At 42.3% G+C, this 23,339-nt stretch overlaps 1 protein-coding gene, 1 long non-coding RNA gene and 1 other non-coding gene across 3 annotated transcripts in view; 2 read left to right on the top strand and 1 right to left on the bottom strand.

Annotated features, from left to right (window-relative positions):
* ETV5 (ETS variant transcription factor 5) overlaps nt 1–23,339 on the top strand; it is a 58,301-nt gene that overhangs the window by 2,947 nt on the left and 32,015 nt on the right. Inside the window, exons 2-5 of the mRNA XM_004745196.3 lie at nt 518–636; nt 768–855; nt 989–1,036; nt 1,129–1,179. Of these exons, the coding sequence (XP_004745253.1) occupies nt 592–636; nt 768–855; nt 989–1,036; nt 1,129–1,179 (232 nt within the window). The 5' untranslated portion in view covers nt 518–591. The remainder of the gene's footprint in view (nt 1–517; nt 637–767; nt 856–988; nt 1,037–1,128; nt 1,180–23,339) is intronic.
* Nucleotides 3,026–22,235, bottom strand: LOC106005119. The gene is made up of 4 exons (XR_006609176.1): nt 21,992–22,235; nt 21,557–21,674; nt 4,323–4,546; nt 3,026–3,401 (listed from the first exon to the last, which is right to left on the bottom strand). It is a non-coding gene; the product is annotated as an uncharacterized LOC106005119 (long non-coding RNA).
* Nucleotides 18,679–18,785, top strand: LOC123394578. Its single transcript, XR_006609337.1, has one exon. It is a non-coding gene; the product is annotated as a U6 spliceosomal RNA (small nuclear RNA).

Raw genomic sequence — 23,339 nt, 5'->3', positions numbered from 1 at the left:
GTATCTTATCACTGACCTACAAACTACTTTTAGAAACACTATGTATGTCAAAATTTTAATTGCCAATAATTTGGAAGGCTTAAACCCATTTTTCTACTTCCTGTCACTGTACTGTCAAAAATTAAATTATCTCTTAAAAAAAAAAAAAAAGACCTAACATTATAAATGCCCTGGAGAATCTTCTATTGGAGAGAAACTTGAAATCACCCTTTTATAATGACAAGAACGAGTTTTGGTTTTGGTTTTTATAGGGAACAGACAGTAACAAACTTATGATGTTAATGATTAGAGAGAGGGGGAAGGACAGCTAGGTAAATGGATTGACACTAAGTACACTGTGAACTTATGATGCCCTTAATCAGGCACACCTTTAGTCTGTAAATCTTACACCCTGACTGGGCTTTAAGTACCTCAGAGAAAGGTAGTGATTTTGCACAGGCCCTACAAAAAGAGCAGTAAAAATTACTTCATTTCTCCTTTTCCCCCTCTGTTAAAATCTCCCAAATTCCTATTACAGGAGGACCCCTTTCCCCCCAGAAAGTACTCAATGCTGAAACCTTTCAAAGTGATATTCGAGGCATTGGAAACACCATGGATGGGTTTTATGATCAGCAAGTCCCTTTTATGGTCCCAGGGGTAAGTTGATGTGGCTTTGGTTTGTTTTATTCTCTCTCTTCGAATATGAGTCTTCTCATTGGTTTAGTAGCACAATCCCCTTTGACCCCTTTATTACCCTTGAGCCTTCACCGTGTCTTGGCCTCTTTCAGAAATCTCGATCAGAGGAATGTAGAGGACGGCCTGTGATTGACAGAAAGAGGAAGTTTTTGGACACGGATCTGGCCCATGATTCTGAAGGTAGCGAAGCTTTTTTCCCTTTGGTCTGTGGCTTCTTCAAATGGTCCCCTGTGAGAGCCACATGTAGACTCACCCTCCCTGTTCTCCCCAGCACAGGAGTTCTCATTCTGGTGTCTTCTGTTTTCAATTCCAGAGTTGTTTCAGGATCTCAGTCAACTTCAAGAGGCTTGGTTAGCTGAAGGCAAGTTTCTTGGCTGTCCGATTTTCCATATAAAACATTTCGCTGTGCTTTGTAATAAAACTTAATGTCTAAAATAAAAATCTCTTTTCCAGCACAAGTTCCTGATGATGAACAATTTGTCCCAGATTTCCAGTCTGATAACTGTAAGTACCTTTTTGGGGGTGGCACGTTTATTCCGAAAACGTTTGGTCTTGGAACATCCATGTCTGGAAGACTCTTTTCAGCCATTGCCAGCGTATTTGGACAGTGGGATGCATTTAGTTTCTTTTAATAATTCAGAGTTAACCCCCAAAACTTTTGTTTCATTCCTTATTGGAGTTATTTCTAAAATGCTTTTATTCCTTTGCAGGTAAGATTTACTGAACATAATTTCACTTAAATTTCTTTTTACCTAAGAATATTGCAAGCCTTCAAGCTCAGAATTATCAATCAACTGATATCATATAAATAAGATGTTGGACTTAACATCCATTAACCAGACATTATTTTATGGTGGTTTTTTTTTTTTTTTTGGTTTGTTTTATAAATTAATTCCTTGATGCAGATCATGAGTCTGACATTTTTTTCTCTTTTAAAGGTGCAGAAAATAGTTAATGGAAGATTCCAGTTAATTGTGGCCTCACCCAACATGTTGTCGATTTTGTTTCTACTTCTAAGTTGACACAGGGTGGTCACGGTGTGACCTGATTGACTCTTATTTTTCGTGTAGTTCAGGACTTATCTTTCAGAGAGGAGTCTAAACTTACTCTTCGAATGTTCGTGAAGGGCCCCCTATCATTGTGTTAATAAACGCAGTGGGAAGCTCAAAAGATGGTTCTCGGTGCTGGCAAGGGCATGGTTAGCTTTGTGCTGATCTTTCCGGGCTGTCCTCAACAGGTTTGGGAGCTTTTATGGTCCAGGCAGAGCTATCAAGGACAAAGCCAGCTGATGAAATGTGAGCAGCACAGGGCAGCTCTAGAGAGCATTAGTCACTGGCGAGTGAGCAGGTTTAAAGAGAGGCCTGGAGAAAATGCTGCCTCTCTTGAGGGTTGCATCATAGAGAAATTCATGTCTCTTAGTCATAGTTTATAATAGCAAGCACCTGAGCCAGGCAAGGATTCGATTTCTCATTTTGTACCAACAAATTCTTCCCTGCTTTGTTTGTGTGTGTGTGTGTTTATGTGTGTATATGTGTGTAAATGCCATGAGAGAGAGAGGGTTCTTTGTATCCAAGTAAAAGCTGGCTATTCGAAATTATTGGATAAAAGACCAGAGGTACCAGCTAAACATTCTCTAATGTACCCTGTTCAAGGCACAATTCCATGAAATTTAAAAGGGAGTAAACTCTAGCCCACAGATGCATACTTACCTTAGTGATGTCAGAACTCGCTATAGTTTTACTATAGGAAGGGGCATGCATGTTAATTATTGCCCTTTGATTGCTTTCAAGTGTTTGGGAAGGTTGCCACTAAAAGGCTAAATAAAGATAACCCAAATATTGTGTATGTGCGTGTGCGTGTGTGTGTCCGTGTGTGTGTTGCAAGATAAAAGACAGGATTTGTAATCCCACTTTGTTCTGTGTTGACAATTTGGCCCAGACTTTCCCGTTCCTGCTCAGAGCAGCATAAACTGCAGTCTGCTTGGGAGGTGGCTTTCTTGGCAGAAGTTCTTTGAAATGCTTTTATGACACTTTTGTTTGTTTCTCTGTAACCCAAAGAGTTAAGAGGGAGTTGAGATGACTGCATTCAAATTGATTTCATGTGCTGAAGCAAAGGTATGCTCTTTAGAGAAAGATGTCAGTAAACAAGATTTATATTTGAGATGAGAGATGTTTATCTGCAGGAATAGGCTAAAGTGAAGGAATCAATAAATGTGTTTTGGCTCCTTAGAAATAATTCCCACTCAGCCAATAGAATGTGCTAAATTCTTCAATTAAATTGCCATACCTACCTAAAAAGGAGATGCTTTGAGAGGTTTCTGCTTACCAAGTGGGATGTGTTTTTTACTTTTGTTTGCTTTTTGCCTTAACTTCTTAAGGTTGAGCTTTTCTGTCCTTTAAGGATGAAACAGACAGTTGAGTAGCCTCAAAAAGTGTTTTAATCATTCTCTCCGCTTCTCTGACTCTTATTTCGGGAGATGGAGCTTTAAGAAGGAGGGCTTTAAGCAGATCAGCTTGCCTTAGAAGTTAAGTAAGAGTATAAGGTTGGGGTGGGATGTTCTTGAGCTGTTCGCCTTTCCTGTTGTTTGTGACTGGTTTGACTGCAGTTGTGACTGACAGTGGAGATGGAGGGGGTGCTGGGCAGACTTCTCTGGGAGCACCTCTCACAGCCTTGGATTGAGGATCAGCTTTGACTGCAGTCACCTTCTGGAAGAGCCCATGATTATACTAGGGGAAGAGGAGAAACCCATTCAAATAAAACCTTATGAGTTGATTTGAATCAGCCAATCAATGAACTGTAAACCAAACTGCACTTGCCCAGTAAAGTAAACCTTTTCCCTATAGTAGCAAAAGCATTTGTAACAAATATTCTTCTGTGGCCTGCCACACTGATTATACTTGGTCCTTTTAAGATGATTTGATTAATTTTCCTGTGTGTGTGTGTGTGTGTGTGTGTGTGTGTGTGTGAGAGAGAGAGAGAGAGAGAGAGGGTGCAAAGGCAGAGAGAGAGAGAGTGTGTGTGTAGGAGGGTGCAAAGGCAGAGAGAGTCTGTGTGTGTGTGTGTGTGTGTGTGTATGGGAGAAAAAGAAATACTAAGTAATGTGGTAATTTTTATTTTAGAATGTCAGTTTTGAAGATTATGGCTTACTTTTTTCAGTAAGTGCTATGAGCTCAGCTTCTAAAGAGATTATGTTTTGTAAGTTTTCCAGATTTGGGTTCCTACCCAGAGGCATCTATCCATAAGTGTGATTTGAATAAATGAAACCATTGTTCTTGTAAGTCTTAGAGAAATGTTTAGCTTACTTCTAGCTACATAGATTTCACCTTACCTCACAAATACAGACATTAGCAAAGTATCCCCCCATCTGGAAACTCTTAAAGATCAAATTCAAGGCAACAGAAAGTGCAACCTATAGACGATAGAGGTTCTGCCAATGCCCCCGATTGTCCCCTGATCCTGAGAAGTAACCTTGAAGTCCTAGATTGTTTGGGCTGCAGGTCCCTTGTAGACATAGCCTTCCTAACCCCTTCATTTTACAGAAGGGATAATATAAGGTCCAGATAACTGGAGAGACTGACTGGTAGGTTGGGACAAAGGGGAGGGGTTAGGTGAAATGAGAAAAAGAAATTATAAAATTTTATCCTTACAAAAGCTTTCACAGAGCTGCAGGGCTGGGGGGTATCGGCACATGCAGGTGTGGTCCAGGCTCTCCCTAATGATTCCAAAAAACCTAGAGCCAGCCCTCAGAAAAAACTTAGGGAGACCATAGGCCAACCAGTTTGACACTTCAGTTCTCTTCATTCCGTGATCCTGAAAAGCTTATTAAATATCTTGGTGCTTTGAGTTTTTCCATCTAGGATTTGGAAGAGATCTATAAAACAGAAAAATTATAAAACTGACATCTTTCCTATAAGGCACACTAGTGTACATACAGACAAAACTTATCTGTATACATCCTATATAATATAAATAAGTTTGTGTACATATATATCCATATAAATGTGTGTATAGCTAAATATGTGTGTTAACACAGAGCTGCATACCTGGACTCTGGGTCAGTGGTTAGCTGTGTATATGTTTTTACTGTACATTTTCATAGAATTAACTATAAATCAAAACCATGGATAAGATTGGAACTCAAAGTGCTTAGGTTTGGGGAGGGGGAGCTTACATTAATTTTTCTGGACTGACTTGGCACTTAAAGGTATTACTAGATTTTAGGATATATCAATAGTGTTTTTTAAATGCAGATTTCAGTTCTAATTTTCTTTTAATTACACTCATTTGTTTGAATTGTAATATTGTGAATGTTTACCTGTCAGCATCTTGAATAACAAAAATATTTTATAGTGGAGAAAAGGCATGATAAAAATCTTATTTTAAAACCATGGCCTCCATAGCAAATATAATTTAGAGAACTGTTTGAAAATCCAAATGACCTCATTTTCCCCTTGAAGTGTTCTTTTTTAGATCTGTGTTTTAAAAAGAATTGACCGATCGGAGGAAGTACTAGTAATTTCCTAAGGACTGGCTAATTAACTGATAAAATCGACTTCTCATAAATACATTGTAATAGGTGGCTCAGGAAAAAGGCAGCCCTTGAGCCTAAAACGCATTGATCTTAATCCTGTTTTAATATGAAATTATTCAACTGGACTTTTTTTTTTTTTTTTTTTAAACTACATGTGAAGTTGATAGAGTAGAGACAGAGTCTTCTTTTGGAGAGTGAATGCACATCATTTGGGGCCCACTTTGGAGCAAGACTCTTAAGTTTACTTGCTCTGTGGTCTTAGACCATTTCTATTTGAAAAGATGGTCCCTAAGTCTTTTTGTTTGGAAGCTAAGAAAGTAACAGTAGGCACTTTAAGCACTTGGAAAATGAGAAATGTGGGGGACTCAAAGCTATCAGTTTGTCCTTTTTGGGAGCCAGAAGTTCTGAAGGTAGAAGACAGGAGTGTTGGGGGTGGGGGGGTGTAGAGGGAAGAGGTCATATGACTCCAGGCTACAGTGTATCTTTCAGAGTCTTTGTTCTAGCCCACTACCTTACCACAGAGAGGGTGCTAAGCACTGGAAATCCTTCCTGTTCTGATAGCCTCTAAGATCCATAGACCAGACTCTTAAGGATCCAAGACCTAGAGTCCCCATTTATCTAAGAGAGCCATATGTTCACACGAAATCTATTTTCTCTGACTTTAATTCAGTTAGGCTTATTAAAAACAATGACTTTTTCTCTTCCTCTTTGATGTCTTTCTGCTCTTAGCCCTCTAATAAAACCCAGTAACCTTTCCAGTCCTTTGTGTTTGGCAAGAACTTGGGACGGGGAATTACATGTGTGTCTGCCCCAGGCACATCACTTATGTAAATTTCAGAGCTCACAAAATCCTGGTATCCTTCGAGAAATTACCATCTACCCTGTTTTCAGCATTCTTCTAGTTTTGTAAGATTTAAGATATGGGCGGCATGACAGAGCTGCAGATTTGTATTATCTGCCATTTTTACCATCTAGGGGTATCATTGTTTTCATTCCAGTCTCAGGAAAACTGTTCGTGGCGGTAGGCTTGGGTGGGGTGTGTGATTCTCTACCAAGGGACTGTAGCCTCCACATGTGACTTCAGTTTTAATGGCGGTAAAGTAGAACCAGCCTCAGAGGCTGACAGCCCCCTCTCGGGCGCACGGCTGCCCTTGAGGCAGCTTGGGCCCCATCTGTGCCCTGGCACACAGTGCTTCTCCACTTGGAATCCAAGGAGCTCAGAGTCTTGTCATGTTGCAGCTCCCAGCTCTTGGACAAGTGCCAGGCTTGCTGCTGCCAGTACCGGATTAGGTTGCTTTTTTAAAAATTCATTTTGTGAACTCATCAAGCTCATTTAACAGAGGCTTTGGTCGTCAGTTTCTATCATTGTCCCAGCCCTCTAAGAGGCTTGGCTTAAAGGAGGGGCAAAATACTAGGTCCGCATTGTATATGAGGGTGGGCGCAAATGAGAGAGAGAGAGAGAGAGAGAGCGCGCGCGCGCGCGCGAGAAAAATCTGTGTGTGTGTGTGTGTGTGTGTGTGTGTGTGTGTGTGTAACCACAATGTAAGTACTCCTTAGGCTTGGCAAGGGAGTAGTAGCAGCTCTTCTTAAGGGAAGAGCCCCCACAAAGCAAACAAAGGGGGGGCTCCCCTGCCCAGAATGAGGAAACCTCGGGGGAAGGTTGCAGGACAGGGCGCAAAGACTCCAGGGAGCAGAGTAAGATCTAGCTCTTAAGAGACCAGGAGTTTGCCACTGGTCTGCAGAGCAGCCAAGGCATTGAATGGAGGTTCTGTGGTCAGAAAAGCTGTAGAGAAATGCATCCCATGTTGCCCTCGGTGTTCACTAGTGTGGGGGAGGGGCCTGGGAAGGCGAAGAGAAGAGGTAGAGAGGAGGTATTTGAAAATAGCCAAATATGTTCTGAAAAAAAAGGAAACAACCCAAGAGCTAATTTATCTTGTGGATTTGATTTTCACAAAGTAGGATGCTTTCTTGAAATAAACTCTGGCTGTCAGACTGGCTTCATCAGATCTTCAGGGTAATTATTGAAGATTTGGGGGAAAAATCTCTAAGAAACCGAACTAGTTTTTAGCCTTGTACTTTGCGTTGTCCTTGGAGTGGATTGCACCCGCCAACCCCAAGATATCCGTGCTCTCCCTTTTGATGTCTCTTGGGCATGGGCGGGGGTGGGGGGGTGGGGGGATTATAAACCTTTCAAGCCGGATGTGAAGCCAGGAAAGGAACTGTGAAGCTGTTCATAATAGGTAGCTCGCACCCTCCCCCCCTCCGCAGCCAGAGAATCTAGTAGTGTCTCCGGAGACCCTCTCCCTTGAGGAGGATGCCAGGTGGCTCCCCATGTAGCTACTGGCAGTGAATGGAAAAGCAAGGAGTCTGCTAAGGCTGACTTCCATAGAGAGCTGTCCTCTAATGCCAACCAGCTTGTCTGGGGGCAGGAGAAATACCAGTGAAGTCTTTTCTCTCAGCTGGTAGCTACAGTCGGATTCTGACCAGGGCAACGCAAGGTAGTTCGCCTTTCCCCCTTTTGCCGGCTGGCGCTTGCCGACCTTATTTGGAGCCGACTTGCCCATCCTTGCAGATTTCAGCCAGGGTCTTGGCCTTCTGAATCTCAGGGAGGGAGCAGAGCAGGCAGGCGCCTGCAGTGTCTGAATTTCTTACATAAACACAGCGCACTGGGCGAGCAAGCGTCCCTGCGGCGACAGCTGGGCTCTGCTCCGTCCGCCCCAGCGAGCTGAGCTGCCTAGTCCCCCTCTTGCCTGAATGGAGCATTCCAAATTGGTTGTGAATGGAGGGCGGGGCTCCCTTGCAGACTTTTTCAATGAATAACCAGACCCTATTGTGCAGCCTGTGGAAAAACAAGCAACTCAAACAACACTGGGACTGTTAGAAATATGCTTGTGATTGGCAGCTTGGAGAACCTCCAAAATTAGTTTCCTTTGGCTTCCCTGCTGCTCCCAGTTCTCCGAGCCTGGGCTTAATGAGCCTGGGCTTAATGGGGTTCCAGTTTTCTTTTAAGTGCTGGCTTTAACCCTGCAGCTGCCGGGCGGATGGTCTGGGCTTCATAGGTAGAGCTGTGCCTAACCACGGAGGCCAGTCCCCTCTCTTTTTTTTTTTTTTTTTTTAAAGATTTTATTTATTTATTTGACAGAGAGAAATCACAAGTAGATGGAGAGGCAGGCAGAGAGAGAGAGAGGGAACAGGCTCCCCGCTGAGCAGAGAGCGCTATGCGGGACTCGATCCCAAGACCCTGAGATCATGACCTGAGCCGAAGGCAGCGGCTTAACCCACTGAGCCACCCAGGCGCCCAGTCCCCTCTCTTTTAACTGGACCTGTCTGAAGGGGCTGCCAACAGTAGCTTTCCTGGATAGAGGGGTGTTGAGACTTGATCTGAGGATATTAGCCTTTTATCTCCCGCTTGCTCGTGGTGTGGCTGGAGCTCTCATTCCCAGTGAAGGTTCCTGTCTGCTCTTTGCCACTCAGTCCAGGCTTGACTGTGGGCCTGGGGATCGGGTGTTCTCTGCAGCGCCGGGATCTCTTGGCCAGGCATACATTTTAACTCGGCAATGACAAAGCTGTAATTTCCCTACTCCTTGGTCTTCTCTGTCCTGTTTAATTTCCCACTGTGGTCGGATACATGTCATTTTAAAATGATACTTCCCAGACTTACTGAGCTACAGGGGAGCCTTGCTCTGGCTGTGACCCTTCTCCAGCACGCATCAGATGCCTGGCCCCCTCCAATGAACATCTCAGGAAGTACCAGAAAGAACCCTGCCTCTGAGCAACCCCAAAACCGGAGCGGCCTCCTCACCCCACATGAGGCCAGGTTCTAGGGGGACTCTAGATGTCCTCAGCCACATCCCCTCGAGACACCGTCCACCCTCTTGGCCAACAGCTCACAGAGCACCCCCAGAGGGCCGCGTGGGCTAGACCAGGGCCATGGGATAAACATGAAAAGGACGATCCATTAAAAAAGCAAAACAAAACTTAATACTGATTCAGTGCAGCTTCCTCGGGGGTCTTAAAGAGCTCTTCCGAGTGCCTCCTCCTTATCCTCACACCTGAAATGAGGCTCTTTGCATTTGTGTTTTACTAGAAGGTGTTTTTTTCCCCCCTGAAATATTTCCTTTGCTATCAATTGGGCCTGCAAGAATGTCTTCCCTTCCTTATTTAAAAAAAAAAAAAAAAAAAGAACAGGCCTGGGCAGATTGTTGTTTTGTGAGAGAGAGTTTGAAGCCTCTCAGGAGGTGACCCTAGAGAGCAGCCCTGTAAGAGGATGCTGGCATTTGTGCTTTTCCAGAGGGGCTGAGGATGACTTCGGCTACCAGAAACACTTTTAGTTGAGTGCCTGGAAAGGCTTTGTGACTCCCTGAAAGGGCACATAATGAGGGTCCTTTATACTTTTCTCATAGGAAAGGTAGATTCAAGGAAGGGATGTGTCTTCTATGGGGGCTGCCCTGCCCACAGTGAAAACCAGATCCTGGAATGTCTATCCCAAGTGTCCGAATCAGACTCTTAATGGGGGGGTAACTTAGTGATGGCTTCCCTGTGCCTGTGCCTGTGCCTGTGCCTATGCCCAGGGAGCCCTCACGTCAGAAGATTTCTGCTCCTCAACTCCCTTTCCTTTTTTTTCCCTCTTGGAATTTCTTGAGGAGTGAGGAGAAAGCCGCAGTGGGCTTTAATGTCATTTCTATTTTGATAAATATTAAACTTCGCCCCTGCTTCCCAATGTACATTCTTGTTAAAACAGGAAACAATCTCTCGAAAAGCAGAGAACCCCCATGTCGTTTCTTTCTCTGCTGCAGTCCTAGCGCGGGGCTCTGCACACTGCCAGTACTTGGTGAGTATTTTGCATACATACCCCATTCTCTTGTCAGATTCCCTTCCCAACCCATCTTTCAGCAGCCCCCAGCCGCAGCTTCTAACTGCTCAGAGAAACAGAGGATCTCAAAACCAGAGTTCTGAGAGTCCTTCGGATGACTTTAGAGATGCATAGGAAAAAACGAGGTAGGACTAGTTCTCATTTTCTAATTCCTCCTTTAAGCACATATACAAGCCAAGTGTTCCTAGGCTGCATTTAGACTTTGTGCAGCTAATGCTATGTTTTACAGTCAGACTGCATGTGCTAGAGAACAAGTCACGGTGTAGACACCCTTGACACATTTGCCGAGTTTCTGCTTTTAGGAGAAGGAGGGCCAGAAATAGAGGAATGGTTCTCAGAGAAGCTGATTTCCCTAATTTCTCTAGAGTTTGGATTTTTCTCCTGTCAGATTTTAAGTTCAAAGATAAAATTTTCCACAGTGCTTAAGTCCTGTTTCAAGTATCATTAACACTTTTCTTTAATGCTAGTTCAGATGAAATCACATAAATTGGGAATAAATTATAGGAACGGTGTTAAAGAAGGTTTAGTTTTGCATTTTTTTTCCCCATTCAGGAAAAACGCCCTGTTTCCTCTTTTCTTGACAGTGTGTTCCCACCGTGAGCAGCCCTTCACGGTATAATCTGTGGTTGACGTAAGGCCCACAGGAAAGGAAGCCATCTTGTCCTCTCTACCGCAGAGGCTCTCTTTATAGACCTATTTCTCACGAGTGGAAATCAAACAAATGGTTGTCTATCATATTGGTGAAAGTTCTAAATTCTTGGAGCAGCTGCCCCAGGAAAGGAATTAGTATTGATAATGCTCAGATTTTCCTTTTGGGGTAAGCAGGCCAGTCAGTCACCGTTTCATCCTCCTAGTCTCTTCAGCTTGAAAGTAACCAAACGCCCCAGGTAGAAACCTGCTTTCTGGGCTGTGGGTCTAAAAAGACCCACCTGGGGGTAGTCAAAATGGGGTGGTTCTTTCAAAGCCAGAAAGACCACTTATTTTTATCTTGACTCTCCTCTGAGTCAGGTCTCTGTACCCGCATAACCCTTTTCCTTCACTGTCCAACGCTCTGGTTTAGCCAGTGGCCCACAAATTTGGGGATATGACACACTGATACAATTAGATATATTCGTTCTGTACAAAATATTTTAGTGGAAGAACCCCATCTCAGTTAATACACAAGCCCTAACTCAGTCAACATGGGGCTGGTACTTTTCGAAGCTTTCCTCTGTTTGATTTCTACCTCTTCTAATCAAAGCCTCTAGGTTTCCACTTTGAAATTCTAAAGTAATAATCCTAAGTTGTTAGGATAAATGAGTCTTTGAAGAAAAGAAACTGCACAGATCCAAGCCATTTCAAAAATAATACTGAGGTGTGGAGAGTGTGAACTTGAAGTAAATCTGAGACTAGTTTATCTGGGTCAAAAAAAAAAAAAAAAAAACACCTCTCTGCTACCATTGGCATTAAATTATCTTCCTGATTTGATAACAGAGGTTTTCTATTTGGAAATCACTACTTGAAAGATTTGTAATTTTGTGCTGAGAACAAGAAGGAGCTGTTCTGGGATAGACCCTTGTTCTTCCCCACACTTCCCCATCGGTGAGTCAGGACATCCCTGATTCAGTACTTCCGTCCAAAGTGGGCTCCTTTTACCGACATGACCACTTCTTTTAAGGAGGGTTCATACAAAGAATCTCTTTCCTTCTCTTTTAGGCGGACTTAGAATAGAACCCTTCAAAAATCATCTGTGTCATTATTGTTAGTACTGATGGAGTTTAAAGAAAGGGCAAGGTCAATATCCCAAATTCTATTTAGAAACTCTCCTCCTACTTGATGAACAAGAAAAGACAGGACCTGCCAACTTTTTTACCCTGGCAGACTTGCTACTAGACAGCCCGTGAGGACTCTTGCTTCTAAGGCCTACAACAGGCATGCTATTACCCTGAGCTCTCCCCAGAGCCTGTGCAGCCTTTGGAGGTGGGCAACAGCTTCTAGCCCCTCATGACAGAAGAGGCAAATAGCCTTGAGGACCACTTTTGCTCGTCCTAGCAAAAGCTGTTCCCCCACCCCTACCCCCTCTCTCCTTTAGAGCCTGAATGTCATCCTTCACTTGGATCACATTTTCTCCTCTCTGGAGGGGGAGTAAAGAGGTAGGGAAAGCCTTGAGCCCCACTGGAGGCAGAGGTACTCCCCCCTCCCCCATATTCTGAGTGGTCAACTTGTGTGGTACTAGCCCACCTCTTGGGTTACAGTTGTGTATTGCACAATGACCTCCCAAACTGATGTTCATGGGCAAAATTGAGTTTTTCATCTTTTGACCAACAGTATTTCAGCTGGTGATTTGATTCTGGGATACCATGTGCTGGTTCTGCCCGCCAGCTGCTGCCTTTGCTGGAGGGGACAGTGGAAGGAGAGGGAAGGGGAGGGAGGAAATTGTTTGTGGGATGTTGTCATCATTGAGCTGAGCCTAACAGAGTCAAACCTCCAAACCATCCCATTCCTGTCCCCATTACATGAAGTCACTAGATGATACAAACATTATAGTTCAAATAATATCCTAGCAGTCTAAGAGAACTCCCAATAAAGCCCTTTCCTGTAAAGTATAACCCCTTGTCAGATCAGTCACAGAGAAATGTCAGTTGTTTTGTAACTGGTTTTTCTCTTTTTCTGCTTTTAGCCTTGTCAGAAGGGCTTTGTTGGAGGGGGCGGGGGCCGACTACCAGAAGTTTCCACCGGGGACGAGCTACAGATGTGCTCTGGCATCTTTGAAGTTGGATTTCTCCATTGTCGAATCTGTCTTGTATCTATTCCACGTTACAGGGAGCAGTAAGGGTATACAATGTCCTAACACTGGCCCTATACAAGACAAAATTTAGAAACTCTTTACTTTCCCCAGCCAGTATGAGCATTGCGACACCTTGTCATTGCTCCAGTGGCAGTCCTAGATACAGCCAGCATCTCCCCAGAGAAGGCAAGTTTCTGCGAGTTCAGTAAATACGGATGGCCCAGCCTAAACCCATGTCGCCGTGAGCTCCAGACCATAGCAAAGATTTAGGGTTATCCAAGGTAAACAGAAAATGGAAGAGGCTTCCAGAGCACGGCTTCAGGGTTTCAACTGCTTCATGGTATCAATTCCGTTGTCTAATTTAAAACCCAGGTGGGAGAAATTCTATCAATAACTCTCATTCCTGTATCCTGGGAGGAATTCTACTGCCTTTGCAGGTGGCCACTTAGAGATATTTCAGATACCACTTTTCACTAATGCTATTTATACATTTTCAGAGTTGGGCCAGTGCTTTTCTAAGCTCCTTTTCCTTCCCTTTAATTTCTAACTCTTGTATTCAAGGCCTCTGGGTTGCCATTTTCGGAAGTCTGAAGTAATCTTCTGATGTCCCCACTAACCCTGTTTCTCTGCCACCCCAGTCATGAATTGAGAGTGGGCTCTCTCGAGATGTAGTCCCTACCCCGTCTTGCAAGTAAGTGCCTCTCCGGTGTAACAGGATCTCACCAGCATGATCCCTGGGCTTGTGTCCTCGAAAATGTTGCCAGCTCTTGGTTTCCAAATACTTAGTATAACCTCACCTATCTTACGGCAAAAAAAAGGTTGTCTTCTTCCCTCACCTCTCTTCCTTTACGAGACCTGGTTCCCTAGCTATTCTTTCACTCTGGTATTCCCCAGGCCGTGTTCATGCAGGGTCAGAATACTTGAATCTCACTCTTGGATTGGTCCTTTCCAAATACCAGTGTAACCCCGATCCTATTTATTGGGTCTGCTTTTTCCCACAGTCCACGTCATGATAACAAGGTCAAAGTCTTTTTTTCTTGAGCTTATTCTATTACCCCAAGTTTCTAGCTCTAAATCATGAAAAATAAAGTGGGTTTTTGTTGTTGTCGTTGTTGTTGTTGTTGTTGGGTTTTGTTTTGTTTTTGTTTTTGGCTTTTTTTGGTCCACACTCTAATTCCTGAAGCCTCTCTTTTGCTGACTAGGTTTTTCCCACTGCATAGAAGAAATCTGATTCCTGAAGCCAGATGTTCTGGGAACTAGCTTTATCAGTTCCTATTTTGGCTCTTGTGATATTTATTGTAGAGAAGATAATATTGGCTGTCTAGGAAGGGCTTCTAGAATTGTTCATTGATGAATTCTGCTACCTCAGGGTTGATTCTGTACCCTGGGGCCCAGAAATATACCACCAGGGTGATAATACTCAGTCCCTTGATCCCCAACTAGCAGCAAGATAAGTAGGAAAAAATAACCTGGAGTAAACAACACCGTAAACCCCCACCCCTACCACCGTAATTAATCACCAATCTAAAATCCTGAATATTGCCACCATGCCAATCCTAAAGAGAACTTTCCCTTTACCTTCTGAGACCAAATCTATTCCAGGGAGGATGCCTTGCTTTCTCCATGTAGGACTCTGTCCAGGACAAATGAAGCTGTTCCTGCAGAGCCTGCAGAAGGAGTCTGCCCTGAAATCCTAGTCCCTGTGCGCGTGTGCTCACCTAGGTGTTGGCCTTGCCGGTGTTTTTCATATCTCCCATGAGTTGTGTAGAGAGCCTTGATTCCACACCAGAGTCCTGCTGACATCCTTGATTCCCAATACACAAATGCACAGGTGGTTGTCCAAGCCAGCATCCCTTTAAAACACAACTTAGGGCTTTCATCTGCATTTCTAGCTGGTCTGGCTGGGTAAGCTGGTTTCGTCCAATGACACTGTCCTTTCAGACACTTTGTGCCTTTTTTCCCTAATGCTCCGAGCACCAAAAGCCAAGGCCACCCATTTCAAGCTGTTTCTCCTGGCTCTGCTCAGCCTTTATGGACAGAAGGAGCCAAACCAGCTGTGTAGAAAGCAAGAGAACAAAAGAGAACCTCAAGGAAGAGGACTTTAATTCTTTTTTATTCTGCCAATCTTCACAGATTGGTGACGACTACACTGTGTCCTCTTGAGGATTGGGGGGATAAAATCTAAGGAGTTGTCCAGCTGTTCTGGTAATGTTCTAAACCTGTTGCACATTTATATTTACAAGGGTAGACATTCTCCATCTTTTCCCAAGAATGCTCTGTGGTCTTGAGTTGGGCATATGTTTTAGTTTCTGTTATGTGTGTATTGATATGTGTGTGGAATTACTGATAGATTTTACTTTTGTTAATGTATTGTACTTATGTAATTACTGTCTTTTTACCCAGACAATGGTGAAGGTGGCCATGGGCCATAGTCATGATGGTAGAAGTGGTGATTTTCATTTTGCCCTCTCTTGGGTGTTCCTTTCTCCTTTCTAAGTGGAGCAGGGCCAAAAAGTATTTGAGAACCACTGGCTTAGATGTTAGAATGTGACCAACATTTGTCTTTGTGTAATTTTAGTTCCTGAAGCTGTATTATCCAAACATGGTCAAGGATAAAGAGGATAGTACCCTTCCAATTTGGTAATGAGCCAGGGGTGACTTTTTACTTGTGTGAATGCATGGTTTTGAAGTTTTTAGCACATCTACTTTTGACCTGTTAGTCAACCATAAGTTAAAGGCATTTTTTCCCCTCCAAGTATCTCAGAGGAGATGGAATACATCTGTCTGATTTATTTATTTATTTATTTATTTATTTTTAAAGATTTACTTATTAGAGAGAGCACAGTAGGCAGGGGCAGAAGGGGAGGGAAGGAGAGAATCCCAAACAGACTCCTCAGTGAGCATGGAGCCCAACATGGGGCTTGGTCTCCTGACCCTGAGATCATGACCTGAGCTGAAATCAAGAGTTAGACAGTCAACTGACTAACCCAGGCACCCCCTTATTGACTGATTTTTAAAACATATTCCTATATTTGCTTCATTTCTCTGTATATAGATTATTTTTTTCTTTCTCAACCATTCAAAAGCAAGTTGCAGACATGAATTTCACCTCTAAATACTTTAGTGTGCATCTCCAAAGATTAAGGCTATTCTACAGAGCCTAGGAAAATTAATTTTTATACAGTAATATTCAGAATTCCCCAGTTGTCCCCCAAATATATTTTATAGCTGATATTAATATTGTTTTTGATCTAGATTCAATTAAGAATCCCATATTGCATTTATTGTTACCTTTTATCTTCTTTACAACACTCTGTCCTTTTATCCCCCCATAACATTGACCTTTTCTTGAAGGGTCCTAGACAGTTGTTTTGGGAGGGTACTTTTTTAAAAGATTTTATTTATTTGAAAGAAAGAGAACATAGGTGTGTGTGTGCATAGAGGGGGAGAGAGAAGGAGAGGGAATCTGAAGCAGACTCCATCCTAAGCATGGAGCCTAACGCAGGGCTTGATCTCACGAGAGATCAGGACCTGAGCCGAAACCAAGAATTAACTGAGCCACCCAAGTGCCCCTGGGGAGGTACATTTTTAAAGGATACATAGAAATGGAAACAACACACAAAAATGCTGGCCTTGGGCCCAGAAATATCCTATGTTGCTGATTCCCTTACTCTTCTACCCATGTTATTACACTGACCCTAAAATACTAGTATAAAAGAACAGTGAGTCAGATGAGCTATTTAGGTCAGAGATAGTTTGTGCATGTTTGAGGAGAGGGCTTTTGAGGGAATCATTAAAATTTTTTTAGCACAGCTTACTAAATAGTTGGTTTTACTATTTATGGGTGATTTTTCACTATATTCAATTTTTTAAATTTAAACTTCGCAAGGTTAGCTGTGTCAGATATTAAAGAAAACAGCACATTCTCCCATACCTCCTCCAATTCTGCTTTTAGAACTTGTGCCCCCTAACTACATTTGATAACATTTCAAATTTTTATTTTTGGAAACTGTTGCCAGGCAGAATTAATGTTAACTGTTCAAATGGGTTTGAGCATGTTTCTTATTTGGTTTGGAAATCCAAGAGGCGTCTCCTTTTCCAGATGCTCTTTTAAGTGCCAGAACCTATCCACTTACTTTATCTCCCTCGAACCTTCTTGGCTCCCAGAACAGAGTATTATCTCCTGTCCTTGTCATTCACTAGTAGTGCTATAGCAATTACAAAGAATATCAAAACATTAGGAATACATTTTATGCTTGCAATGAATTTTTAATCTACTCAGCCCTAAAATAAAGACCTATTTCTGACCTCTTCTGGTAATAAGGTAGAACTTAAAAAATAAGCCTCGTTCTCTCTACTTCTTTTTTCTTACTAACTGGCTGTTTGCACTTTTTCTCAGAATTTGTCCAAAAAAGGCCAGAGCTAAGGAAAGGCAGCAGTACATTGGAAAGTAAGCCTGCTGGCTTTGTTGTGCTCTTCAAACCACAGGTCCCAAGGGATACTACATCTGGTACCTTAAAGCCCTCTGGTCTTTGCTAGTGGGGCACTCTGACAAATTAAGGGTACATGAGGAGAGAAGAGATCACACCTGCTCTTCCCGGTGGCTTCTTTGGTTCATTTTACATCCTGTTTATATTCCCATGTCCTTCTGCTTGATGGTTTTCCCCCTGCCTTCTTTCCTCGTGCTCTACTCACTGCCATAACCAAAGAATAATACAGGCAGATGTCTCGGGCTCTCCCACCTCCCCACTCTTGAACTAAACAGTACGTATTTCCTTACTGTGGAGGGACATGAGGTGAGATGGTAGTGGTCTAAGAAAGGAAGAGTGCCTAAAGTTGGGGCAAAGGGAATAGTAAAGCTCAAGAATAGACCTTCACTGTAGGACTATCACTCCAGAATCTCAAGAAGTCTCTGACCACGACTACCTACATTCCACATTCAGGAGTGCTATGAGAAGCTCTGGAGACATAGGCTGGCCACCTAAGATGTAGCCTCATGGACATGCCATTTGGAAGCAGGTGTTGGGGTTCTGACCAACTTTGTCATGACACACAGCTTTCTGTGTAAAGTAAGAAGATCATGGCTGTCGAGTGTGACCACATAAGGTCCTCCCCCCAGGGCAGGCCTGCATAACTCTTGGAAAAGATGAGTCTGCTCCAGATGAAGGTACTGAAACTGAATAAGAGAGGAGGAAAATCCCAAAACAAAACCTGAGCAATGACCATAAACAGGAAAGTAGGCAAAGCCTGTGTGTGAAGTGGGAGAAATAACGATGGGCTTAGTCTTTCTCCCTCTCAGACTGCAGTATCACTGATCAGCAATTTCTTTAACTCTCAATAACTACGTGAATGTTATATGTATTCACAACAAAGTTAGTGGCAAATTGAGACTTTGAGATTATGGGGACACTGAAGGAAAGCCGTATTAGAGGAGGTGGGTTTTGTCTTAGTTAAAAAAAAAAAAAAAATCCTTTTAAATCAAACTGTCGTTCATCATAACATTCAACAAAAGTGTTTTCCTTTGTTTTGATCGTATGTGCTGTAATAGTGAAGTTCACTGCCAGCACTGGCATGGGGTAGCTGCCTTGGACAGAGTCCACAAGCCTGTACTTGTGGGCAGGAAACAGATTTTGTCAGCAGAGGGAATTATTATTTCTCTTGAATGGGCCAGTTTGTCTATTTTTTCTATTTCAAAACAATTGGGTTATTTCTTTGGAAGACTGTTTCTATACCATCAAAGAAGAAAGATTTTCTAAAATTTGAGAATTCTTAATAAGTATTAACTCAATGATGCTATTGAGCAGGGCTGCTTGCTTTAAAAATGAGAAACTTGCGCTCCCTTCAGCAGCACATAAACTAAAATTGGAATGATACAGAGAAGATTAGCATGGCTCCTGCACAAGGATGACACGCAAATTCGTGGAGTGTTCCATAGTTTTCCCAAAATAACCATGTATCTTAACAATGCTGGAATTAAACTAAAAAACTTAATACAAAAACAGAGAAACTTGACTGATATGATGTATAGATAATAAAGCTTCACAAACTGTACAAGCATTTGGATCAAGACCCAGAACTTATCAGAGCACAAGAAGACTCCTTATGCCCCCTGAACAGGCACTACCCTCAGGGTAACCTTCATTCTGACCTTAAACACCATCTATTAGTTTCCTGTCCTTTTGAATGTTATATAAATGGACTAACGCAGTATGTACTCTTTTGTGTCTGGCTTTTACTAAGCGTATTTGTGAGATTCCATGTTGGTCAATGTAATTGGGATGTCTTTATTCTCATTTCTGTGTAGGGCTGAGATTTAGTTTGGGGTTGCAATGAGCCTGTAGATAAATTTGGGAAGAATTCATATCGCTATAATGTTAAGCTTTCTAAATGATGAACATGATATATCCTTCCATATATTGAGAGTTCTTTTATTTTCTTGTGTTTTATAGTTCTCAGTTTAGGCATCTTACATGTCTTTTATTAGATGTGCTCCTAGGCATTTGATGTCATTTGTTGCTATTGTAAATTTATTTTTTAAATTTCACGTGTATACAGAAATGGTTCTTTTTTGTATTAGGCTTGTAGCCATTGGTCTTGGTAAATTAGTTTACTGATTCCTATATTTGGGGGATACTTCTGTATTTTCTACATGCCAAATCAGGCCATCTTTAAATAATGACAGTTATATTTCTCCTTTTCTAATCCATTTGCCTTGTATTTATTTTTCTTGCCTTATTACGTTGGCTAAGATCAGGGCTGATTTTAAAGTATTTGTTTGTTTATTTATTTATTTATCTATCAGAGAGAGCACAAGCAGGGGGAGCAGTAAACAGAAGGAGAGGGAGAAGCAGGCTCCCTGCTGAGCAAGGAGCCTGATGTGGGACTTGATCCCAGGACCCTGGGATCATGCCCTGAGACAATAGTAGATGCTTAATCAACTGAGCCACCCAGGAGTCCCTCAGGCTTGATTTTTGTGTCAGATAGAAAAATCTCCCAAAGAGTTCCCTAATAAGAAAACCAACTATAAAGTTAAGTTGATTGATCTTGAACATAATACCTCGATTTAAAATGGTGTTATGGTGGTCTACAAAGCAATATATTGTACTTTGTGGTACACGTCCATAGCTACAGACTTAAATCTGGTTAAACAGGAATCCTTATCTTTCCTACCCCTGACAAGCAGAGAGTCTCATAGTATATGGATCCTTAACAGAGTTTTTTGAAGTTCAGTAAGAGTCCAGTTAGCTCACTCAAAGTATTCTTGCCTCACAGGTGGCATTGAGAGGGAATTGTCTAGAAGCACTTTCAGGAGAGGCAGAGAGATGGTATCCATGGCCATAAGGTGGGATCTGGCCAGTCAGTGACTGGCTGTGGAAGATACCAGGTCTTCAAATTCCTATGGCTATCTTAATAAGCAGAAAATATTGGTCAGCTGGATTATAGAAGGGAGAGGAGATCTTTTAGGTGGAATGGGTGACAAGGATTGATAAGAAGTAAAGGCTACTGGAGTCAAGAGATGTTGGTTCAAGATAGGAGTGAAAGAGGGATCTTGGGCATTTTGGTGGCCTAGGGACAAGAAAGGTATGAGTTGGATGGATGCAGGTGTATCAGGTGTGTCTCCCGCTGGAGACTGTAGAGTAAACATGAGGGCTGAGTAAACATGAGGGACCCTGAGAGCATGTCTCCCGCTGGAGACTGCAGAGTAAACATGAGGGCAGAGGAAACATGAGGGACCCTGAGAGCTGGCAAAAAAGTATTCTTCTGCTCTCTTCTCAGGTGGTGTCTTTCTTCTCTCTCTTCCCCCATTTCTTTTAATACCTTTTGAATTTAGTCTTTTTCTTGCAGATTCTCTCAGGAGGCAATATGGTAGAGTCACTAAGCACTGTTTAAGTAGGAATCTTGACCACTTACAGCTAAGAGACTATGCCAGATTACTTACCTTTTTGAGCCTGGGTTTTCTATCCTATGAAAAGGGAATACTAGAAGTAGCTTTTTCATTGTGTTGGGAAGATGGACTGAAATTATGTATGTAAGAGCAACTTATCACAAAGTAAATGCTTAAGGGGTCTGTCTGGCTGCCTCTTTCTTGTCTGTCTACCTTGTTCTTTTCCAGAGGTTTTAGTACTTATTTCATTTTTTTCTTTGTTCTAGAGTACTTTCTCTCCACCAGGTGTAATGTGATATTTTTGTTTTTGTTGGGGTAGGGGAAGGTTCGTGTCCTCTATTTTTAGTGTACGAAGTGGGTGAGCAAAATGTCTCCCATTTCTGTCAGTGCCATAGATTACTGAAATGACAGAAACACTTGCTTTCTTTCCCCTCTAATAGCAGTTCCAAGACCTTGAGCAATTACTTTAATTCCTTTGGGCCTCACAGTCCTTATAAATGTAGGACCCTGAATGAAGAGGACTGTGTGGTCTTAGTCTAACTGTAAGTGCATCTAAGAGATGATGCTAGAAGTCAGATTCCTCACTAAATTGTGCATGCCATGAAAAAGGGGCCATGGCTGTGGGGCATACATCCTGTCCCCAGCATTTCCAGAATGCCTAGCCCATAGAAGATGCGCAGTGAGTGGGTGAATGGATGAATAAATGAATGGTATCTTTATAACAGCAAAGGTTGTCTGTATTCAGCGGGGATTATTGGGCCCATTTTCTGTAACTCTGAGCTTAAACTCAAAATCTCTAATTGTAGAAAATGTTTATCAGCTTACCTAGTCAACTCTTTTGGCATTTCTTCGCCAACCTCCTCAGGAGTTCATGACCTTTCTTCTTTCCAGTAGGTCGCCATGCTTTGTAGTCTTAGGTCTCTGTCATCATTTAGGAAGTTGCCTGTGCGAAGTTAAATACTCTATTTTTGAAAGCACAGTGTGTAATTACACAACATCACAGCACTGTAAGGTGCTGTGCCATTTTCTGTATTTCTCAAGGCAGCATCACATATCTCATTTTACAAAGGAGGGAGCAGACTGAAAGCAAGGAGCGTTCCTTGGGCTTCTAAGTTCCTGCTTTAAATACACCACTATCTCTGACTAATGCATGCCATAATTAGGTTCCTTCACACATCCTCTGGCCCAGCAGTCCGTTTGGAGAGCTGAGCCTTCTTCCTTACCACTCCAATGGCCCCTAATGATTGTCTTTTCACTGACCTGTGGAACTTTCAATTCTTCCTCTGGCCATGTTCTACTTTCTTCTCTCTCTTTGCAGTGGTTCATTCCTGGGGAAAACATATTTATGACTAACACTGCCTTGCCTTGTAGGGTAGCAGTGGTCCCAGCCTTCAAGGTTAAAAGAATTAATTGGAAACAATCCACTCCGTCACTCATTGTCTTAGTCCATTCAGGCTGCTGTAACAAAATCCACAGACAGGATAACATATAAACAACAGACACTTATTTTGAAAGTTTTGGAGGCTGGAAGTTTGAGATCAGGGTGCCAGTATGGTCAGGTGAAGGCTGTCTTCTTATTTTGTCCTCACATGATCTCATGATCTAATCACCTCCCAAAGCACCCCCCCCCCACCTCCGCCAATACCATTACTTGGGGATTAGGATTTCAACATATGAATCTGGGGGGGGACACAAACATTCAGACCATAGCACTCACCAGATATTTCTTGAACTCCTCCTTTGTGTAGAGAACATAAGATTCCAGGTATAAGACAGTTTGGGGTGTAGTAGAAGATGCCATTTTACTTTAGAGGCAAAATGATAGGTTACACACTAAGAGTACTGTGTAGATCTGAAGAAATCAGGACATCAGGCTTAGCTGTCAGTTTAGATTCTTTTTCAAAATGGGTATATGCTCTTCCTGAAGCCATTAGAAAAATGTTTCCTTCCGGACAACTTTGGCTTACCCTCTGGAGTTCGTCTTGTCAGCAGAACTGGTAACTTTTTAAATAATCCTGTGAAAATGTCAATACATTTCCAAAACCTGAAATAGAAAAATTGATGATACCATAAATTTTTAACTTTCTAAATGTAGATAAAGTCATGATTAGAAAGGATTTTCTTTAGATAAAGAAAAGTAGACTTTTCAAGGACATGTAACTTGTGTTTACACCGGGGCATCATCAACCTTCCTTCATGATTTTTCCAAAACTTTTTTATGGCAGAAGGCTAATGAGAGGCAATGACAAAGGGACCGTGCTGAGAACCACCAGAATACCACTGCATTGGAGAAGTGCTTTTCAGTGTCAAGCTGTCTGACTCTCCCTTTTCATGTACTAACAACATTCTCACAACAACAAGCTTAGCCATTTTCTGTGTCTGAATGTCTGAAAACATTTGATAACAATTGAGGGTTGCTGCCATGATGTCACCATCAAAAAATCACGAGAGCGACTCTAATGACTTCTAAATATAGTCTTCCAGTTCCGAACTTATTGCATGTATTTAGGAAAAGCAGTTGGCATTATGTAGGAAAAGAATTATAAAAACCTGTCCTTTCCAGTCAGTCACTGGCAGGACTTTGCTTTATAAACTTGTCATCTGTGAA

The sequence above is a fragment of the Mustela putorius genome, unplaced genomic scaffold, assembly GCF_011764305.1.
Source record: "Mustela putorius furo isolate JIRA1106 unplaced genomic scaffold, ASM1176430v1.1 tig00003834_pilon_pilon_pilon, whole genome shotgun sequence".
NCBI classification, from domain to species: domain Eukaryota; kingdom Metazoa; phylum Chordata; class Mammalia; order Carnivora; family Mustelidae; genus Mustela; species Mustela putorius.
This window is presented reverse-complemented; position numbering and strand designations above follow the sequence as displayed.